We start from the raw sequence: 8,018 nt of genomic DNA on the forward strand, positions 1-8,018 counted from the left end.
TACTTCACGGTCAGGGCGGCTAGGGTCTGGAACCAGCTTCCAAGTGAGGTGGTGCAGGCTCCCACCCTGGGGGTTTTTAAAAGGAGGTTGGATGACCACCTTACTGGGGTCATTTGACCCCAGTGCTCTTCCTGCCGTGGCAGGGGGTCGGACTAGATGATCTGCTCAGGTCCCTTCCAACCCTAGAAACTATGAAACTATGGTATTTCCACTATAGTCTATCTTGCATCTAGATGAGTACATGGTATCAGAGGTTCGATGAGACTGTATGACAGGGACACCTACGGGACATCAAATTCAGCTTCGTAACAGACCAGACATGAGGACTAGGAGACTTCGTCACAGGGTCTCAGGGCTCAGAAGTCAATGGAAGTTTGTACAGCAATGTAACTCTTATACTAGCACGTCAGCAGCGAAGTGAAAGCAGCACCTGGCTCCTGTCACCCTATGTGAGGTTCTTTCCTTCTTTGCCAGAAATCAGTGAGTTTCCAGACTCTCCTGCCTCTTTGTCATGACCCAGCTGTTAGCAAAGGGTGCTTTCAATGGACCTTTACATTCCCCAGAACTAAGTGGCAGGCAGAGGGAAGGCAGGAAGAAGCGACTGCCAGAAAATAAGCTACACAAGTAAAAAGAAAAGAAACGAGGCAGACAGAGGCGTCTCAAATATAAACAAGCTTTATCCAGTAAAAATTGAGTATGCAAGATCATGGTTTTGTAGGGGTTTGTTTAAATCCTAGCAGCTGTAAGAGGCCTTGTCCATGTCCAAAGTCTTCTAGACTACCTCATCCACACTCAGCAAAAAGGCCGACTTCTTGGCAACGGTCAAACCAACCTGCTCCTGGGGAGCCTGGTCCCTTTCCCAGGAGGAAGGGGCTCAGAGCAGTATGTGATCTCACCCACCTGCCCTGGTCTGCCCACAACACGGCTGGTGTTTTGGCACAAAGCACTAATGCTGGCTTATCCCTGCAGCTTCAGTCTGTGCACATAATGTACAGGACACTGTCATTTCTACCTGGACAGTCCGCTCTGCCCCACTGTGGCTAGGCATCCAGGTGCTTGGTGAGCCTACGAACCTTCTCCTTTTTGTTTCTGTTCCCATGCTTTTTCCAGGGTTTCCCCATCTCGTTCTTGGAGCTAGATTCAGTTCGGGACACGGGACCACTGCCAGGTTTGTATCCCATCACAGTCTGGACGCCCTTTGTCAGAGCACGGACATTCTCCTGGGGAACAGACATTTGCAAAACTGTCATCGTTACAGTAATTATTTCTAAGTGTCAGGCAAAGGTAAATCCAGCCCTCAGCTCAGCAGCTGCAAAGCTCATGATGATCCCCTAGCCTGACCTCCCGAATCACACAAGCCACACGCCTTCTCGGGCTGATTCCTGTCTGAACCAGAGCCGACCTTTCTGAAAAGTGCCAAGTCCCAATTTCAGTTCTCCCAGTGTTGCAGCAGCCACCACAGGCTGGGGCAAGTTGTGCCAGCAGTTATTTGCCCTCTGCTGAAATCATGCATCTTATTTGGAGCCCAAGTTTGTCCAGCACCAGCTTCAAGCCAGTGTGTCGTGTGCCTTCATCCGCCAGACTGAAGAATCTCCTTGTCAAATTTCAGCTCCCAATAGGGAAATCAGCTCACACCCTTCTTGATCAACTCAGACTGAGCTCCTAGGGGCACATTTAAGGCAGACCTCCCAGTCCCTTAACCATTCCTGTGGCACTTCTACAAACCCTCTCTAACATACGAGTGTCTTGCTTGCACTGTGGAAACCAGGGCACCACTGCAATGACAAATGCAGAGGTAGCACAACTCCCTGCATCTGCACAATAGCTCTGTTTCTTTCCAGGTGCAACTACCACATCTGCCCTTTGGCCAGTGTCTCACACAGCGCATGCCCAACTGCTCATCCACCAGGTCCTCCAAGAGCTTTCCAGGGTCCCACTTCCAGCCTTCGTTCTGTGTTTCCCCATGAATGACTTCACGTTGGGCTCTACTGACACACATACAGCGTGCTTGCACCTGGCTCACTGTCATCACCCACCCTCCTCGTCCGTTTTTCGCTCCTCCAATCTGAGTTATTTGCATCTTCCAGGTCACTGATAAAAACAGTAAATATTGTCAAGGCAAGAACATATCCTTGCCAGACCCTAATAGAAATGTGCCTGCTTGATGAAGATTCCCCATATCACCATTACACTGAGACTGAGCAGTTAGCATATGTTCAAACAGATTCATGACCGGCTCTGTTAATTTTGTACCACTTGAGTTTCTAAATCAGTGTCATTCAAGCATTTTCTAGTTATATCCACAGCCTTTTGTATCAGAGAGACACAGCTAGCCTTACAAGATGGAATATCCACAAATCCATCACCTTATTTATGCTGCCTTCATTTGATTCTCTATCAGTTGTATCCTGTATAAAGCAATCAATTATTTTGGCTGGGATAAAACTAACAGGCCTACAAAGTTAACCAGATCACTCCATTTATCCTTTGCTAACATTGGCACAGAATTAATTATTCTTCCAATACTCTGAAACTTTCCTGAGGTTCCAAGATTTAAGATCAACATCAATCCTGACCACTCTGGCTAGTTCTTTTAAAAACTCTTAGTTGCAAAGTTATCTAGATCTGACAATTTAGAACTCCAGTAACTGCTCCAGTAACTTCAGAAGCTGCATTTAATGCCTTCCTGAACTATGGTTTCTGGTTACCGTTAAAGATGCTGACAGCCAGTGCTAGGCAATTTGCCCCCAGGGAATTAATTCCAAAATACCTGATGGAAAAATGTTTTGTCCACAACATTTTCAATTTGTTTTGCCCTCCGATTCCTTTCTGGTCTCAGTTCTGCATTACCCTGCATGGCTCTGCTCTGTGTACATCTGTTGTGCTGGTGTTGGAAGTCTTTTGGGTCAGTGCCAGGAGGGGGATGGCAGTACAGCAGCTTACCCTGCAAGAACAATGCATAGCTGTTATTCTCCTGGTAAGAAACCACAGCAACAGGGACAGACCCCTCAAGATAAGAGGGATAACCACAGATAGCAGCTGCAACCAGAAAGTGGGGACTCTTGCATTCTTGTCTGAGCTCCATCATAGACCCACTCCAATTCTGGCCAGCTAAGTTGCACTCAAGTGGTTGCTCACCCAGCTGTAAATATGCTCAATGACAGCCTTGTAGGGATCCCACAAAAGCACTCTGCAACCTCCTGCTGAGAGGTTCTCTAGCAGCTTGTGGAATTATCAACATCAGGACAGGACCGTGGCCAGAATCAAGTCAGCACCTGCCCCACTACAGTCAAAGGGACACTCCTTTTCCTTATTGTGAGTTGTGCAGTTCACAGATGCACTCTACTGTGCAGCTAGCTTCCATCTTTCTGGCATCACATACTCTCCCCAACAATATCCAGCACTAAGACCCTGTCTCCCTTGCTTTTTCTTCTCTTTAAAAAGAAAAAAAACTCTTGATACCTGAATTGATCACACGTGCTAGAGCTGTGATTCTCAACCAGGGTCCTGCACCACTCTGGGGTGCCTTGAGATCCTTTCAGGGGTGCTGTGGGGTGCCACTCAAATGTGTGCACTGTTTGGTGTGCAAACACGATTCACAAAATAAACCCAGAGGCTGCCAACAGGAATCCAGTGTTACAAAAATCTCTGTCCTGCTGCAGTTTTCCTGAGTTCTTGAAGAACTGCTCTATTACTTTCTGTAGTTAAAAAGAGTAAAGTGGCAGCTCAGAGCTAGCATTTTCCAAGGGACCCTCAAGTCTAGAAGGGTTGAGATACATTGTACTAGAGTATTAGTTGAAGCAGCCCCCTGCTTATGGAGCTCGTTACTTCTATAATGGAAAAGCTGCTTTGGCGCCCAGCAGGAAAGGTGACCGGTGCAGGGAGAACTTACACTGACGTAATCCTTCAATATGTAACGGGCCGACCTTGGCTGATCCGGCTGCCCATGAGCTGTCATAAAGCCTCTCATGTCTGAAAGACGGAGCAGGAGGTTACGATTCGGAGAGCTTCTGCAGCAGGTTCTCCACTGCTTCCTGAACATGCCATCCAGGGAGGAAGCCCTGTGCTGTGATACTAAACTTGGAAGACTTGCCCCATACTCTCTCCCCAGCACAGGCCAGTGGAGCGGAGGTTAATACTCAGACCCAAGCCAAGTCCCACAAGCTTTAATCCTGTGAGAGAACATTTCAGTCTACAGCAGCGCACCATTACTCACATCCATAAGCAGTTAGCAGCTCTTCAGCTGTGGGCGGGCGATCAGGATCCTCATCTTCTCTGGGTCGTATGATATTGATTCCATAGGTCGCTTCTAAAATGTGTCGTGGGATATGCTGGCAAATGTGGACTAGTCAAGGAAGCCATGTGTTGGTTTCCACTGCACGTGTACAAACAGCACAGTCTGAGGTCATGCTAATTAACCCAGCGACAAGACTGCACTTTAAGAGAACATTTAAAGAACATCTTGGGGACTTTGGTTTGAAGATTGAAACAGAAAAAAGGCACAAACCTCCACAATGAAGCTAACCTGGGAAACAACCACCTGCAACCCCCACAAAGTGGGATAAGATGGTAACATACTGGGGTTATTTCCGTCCTTTATAACACCATGGATCTCAAAAGACACCGACAGCCCTGCTGCCACATAGCCTTTTCCACACCCAAGTCTTGGTATGCATCTAACACTTGCAGATCTGTACCAAACCCCAAGCAAAGGATATTAGAGAGATGGGTGGGACATGGTCCCTCATCTGGTCTATGGGCAGAATTCCAGAGCAGATCATCTCTGCCTTTGTCGAGATGAAGGATGGCATCACCAGACCGGGGCAATCACAGAGGCACAGGCCAGGCTCTACGTACAGGGTCTGTGCAGCAGATAAAAGCAGGGCTCACCAAGTCTTGCTTTTGTACACACAAGAGCAAGAGGGAGTGGGGAAGGACACAGAGTGCATGTGCGCACACATATATACACACGCTCCAGATGGAGGGTGAGAAAGGTTCTGCAACATGACAGTGATGGCACTGCGATCACCAGCCAGAGCCTCCAGCCTGCCTAGTGCAGAGACAACAGGCGAGGAAAGCAAAGCTGCAGTAACCCCAGGGTTTTTAACAGCCACTCTGGACAACAAGGGATGACAGCCCTGAAGTCCTGACCTCCAGGGATCCAGGCAAAGCTCAGCTCTGACTGAGGCTCACTTTGAGCCAAGTATTCAGAGAGATAGAATGGGGTGTGCACAACACTGTCATTGGAACAGCAGCTCGAGTCACACACTGAACGGGGGAGCATATCATCAGTCTTTCCTAAGCAATGCTAGCAGAGATCATGACTGCCCCACAAGACACAAGCAAGAAACTATACACAGCCTTCAGACCAGTGAGCCAAGAGTGCTTAGGCACCCCCAGAGGCAAGCTGCCTAACACTGCAGCCTTCTTCAGGGGCCCCAATACCATGTGACCCCACTGCATACCTGAAAGTGCTTTGTGTGCCCAGGTGTAGCAGACACCGACACCTTCTTGTTTCCCAGGATTGTGTTGATTGTTGAGCTCTTGCCAACGTTGGGATAACCCACCTAGAAGACAGAAAGTGGACTGAAAACACGGACACATTAGTAGGACCCTGCCACGCTCTTCACAGACCTCTGATGCTGAGGCTTTTATCGCAGCACTAGCTATCACAGCGGGCACTCAACACCACACTCCAGAGAAAGCCTGAAGGCCACTGTGCACAACATCATTGGTGGTATGTGCTCCAGGCATGCTGCCTGGGGGGCTGTTTTAACCTGGAAGGCCCCAGTGCTAAACTGACCTCAAGCTGGTCCATCTGAGGCCCCGCTTCCAACCTACCAGCCCAATGGTGACCTCTCCCTCCTTCGCCTTCCTGCCGGTGTGTAGCAACCTGAACACTTCCAGCAGCTCTTCTCTCTGAACCAGGTGGCTGAAGTTGCTGAAGGGCCTGCTCGGCACCAACTGAGGGCCGTGCCTCTCGCTCCTACCTCCTGTCCAGCCTGGGGCAGAGAAATTTACTTCGTCCCCACCCTCATCTTCAGAACAGGTTTGCCAGGCATCCTCCTCCTCCTCCTCCTCACAGTCCTCATACTCTTCACTGTCATCATCGTCAACCTCGCTGCCCAGCACTCTGTCTCCCAGACACAGAGAATACTCTGGGTGCAGGTTATCTGTGTCATTCTGCACAGCTCCATCTTCCTCCTCCTCACTGGAGCTTCTGTCTTCACAGTCACTGGATTCTTCTGCTGCTCCCTCGACTTCTAGGCCCTGCATAAAAAGTGAGAGTGTCATCCCCGAAACAGCTAGGAAGACAAGAAGCCTGGCAGGCAATGTGTGTTGTGCTGTACAAACCCATTCAGACACGCCCCGTCCTCACCCCCATCACTGCCAGGTAGAATACACAGAGTATTACATAGCCAACTACCATTATTAAAATGGACAGGGCCAGTTAAACCCACATGCAGCATTATTCAGATAGGATAACTGAAGTGGGAGCAGATCATTTCAATGTGTGAGAAGACATTTTGCCAACTACTTCAGGATTGCCCTTATGCACCATTGCTTCCCTGAAGAAGGGAAATGCTTTGTTTGGACATGCATGTCCCTCCTAGCACCCAGCCTAGAAGGCAATTCCATCACATTATGCCAGCCAACCAGTTGTTTCTAGTACTATTCATTGAACCCCTCAGAGCTAGCTCACATCTTGGCTCGACAGTACTTATCTTTTCACTTGCCATGAAAAAGGAGCTGCGAATGGTGTGATAAAAGAACTGAAGGACACGCTACTTCACTTCACGAAGGCTTTTGTGGACATGTCTCTATCTGCTGCTGCAGCGGTGTTTTGTAACTACGCAGCAAGAGTGAACACAAGCAACACCCTCTCCGGGCAGCAGAAACATCCTGCTTTCTTGAGCACTCAGTTGCACTGCAAGCAGAGCAGCTACATGGACACCTCAGTCATTGCGACTCCCCAGAGTGTGCTCAGCACAAAGAAGTCACCTCCTCTACCTTAGCTGCAGTGCTCAGCCGCACCCGTTCTCCCAAGGCTGACCAAAACACGACTTTAACGCCTTCGCTCTCAAAGAACTGCGCCCATGCTGCCCGCTGCTCCTCATTCAGCAAGTCCGCTTTGTTTATCAGGATGATGTTCTCTTTGTCGCTTTCCACTTCCTTCACGTAACGCTCCTGGAGAGAACACACAGGCTGCAGAGGATCCGATTTGGGACCCTGCGCACCCACCATGCCACATACATTAAGGCAAGTATGCTCCAGACAGCTTCAGCATCCATACTGCCAGGCTAACCAGTAATCTAGTGGGGCCTGGCACATGCAAAGTACATGTATAACTGCAACTACAGCACAGAGAGCCAGACAATTGGTATTTTAGTGTGCAAGCCCATCACTGCCTACACAGCTGCGGCAAAGAGGCATTCAGGGCTGTGAAATAATGGTGACCACACCTGATCCTCCATTTTCATATTTATTTTGCTGTCTCATTACCACACGTCATTTTAGAGGCTGTGGCTGTTAAATGGCTGTTGGTTTTGCAGTCCCCAATATCTGCTTCACATTTTTACAACAGCAACCCCTTGGCTTGGTTCCACACAACTCTTGAAACAAGCAGAGCCACAGAGAGCAAGGACTTCAAGTGGATAATAAAGAGCGGCAGCAGGAACTAAAGAAGTCAGCATCTTGTTACACAGCGAGTTTCCTTAGCAACAGGGAAAGAGAAGCAGACAATATATCTGCAGGGCTGGCTCCAAATGCATTGCTTTCTGCTTGAGCTATCAGAGAGGGTTTTGGGGGGGGGGGGGGGAAAAAAGTTGCTGAGGCCAGGAGAACATTCGCAAGAAGAAATAATCTATGCTGACATGAATCTGAGGCACAGAAGACACAGGCCACAATGTGTTAGATGTAAGAGAAGACGGCTTCAGGCAATGCATCAACACAGCTGAATGCACAATCTGAGACCCGGTGGTTTGCTTCACTTAACTTACCAGATCTTGGCACCTAAA

At 48.8% G+C, this 8,018-nt stretch overlaps 1 protein-coding gene across 1 annotated transcript in view; it reads right to left on the reverse strand.

Annotated features, from left to right (window-relative positions):
- Positions 1–657: 657 nt before the first annotated feature.
- The window catches only part of LSG1 (large 60S subunit nuclear export GTPase 1), a gene marked incomplete at its 5' end in the record, with an annotated part of 29,807 nt that continues 22,446 nt past the window's right edge, over positions 658–8,018 (reverse strand). The window contains 8 exons of the mRNA XM_019503068.1: positions 658–1,220; positions 2,771–2,944; positions 3,893–3,972; positions 4,217–4,340; positions 4,719–4,862; positions 5,466–5,567; positions 5,842–6,270; positions 7,012–7,188. Of these exons, the coding sequence (XP_019358613.1) occupies positions 1,041–1,220; positions 2,771–2,944; positions 3,893–3,972; positions 4,217–4,340; positions 4,719–4,862; positions 5,466–5,567; positions 5,842–6,270; positions 7,012–7,188 (1,410 nt within the window). The remainder of the gene's footprint in view (positions 1,221–2,770; positions 2,945–3,892; positions 3,973–4,216; positions 4,341–4,718; positions 4,863–5,465; positions 5,568–5,841; positions 6,271–7,011; positions 7,189–8,018) is intronic.

Source organism: Gavialis gangeticus, unplaced genomic scaffold, assembly GCF_001723915.1.
Source record: "Gavialis gangeticus isolate Ggan-Ray unplaced genomic scaffold, GavGan_comp1, whole genome shotgun sequence".
NCBI lineage: Eukaryota > Metazoa > Chordata > Crocodylia > Gavialidae > Gavialis > Gavialis gangeticus.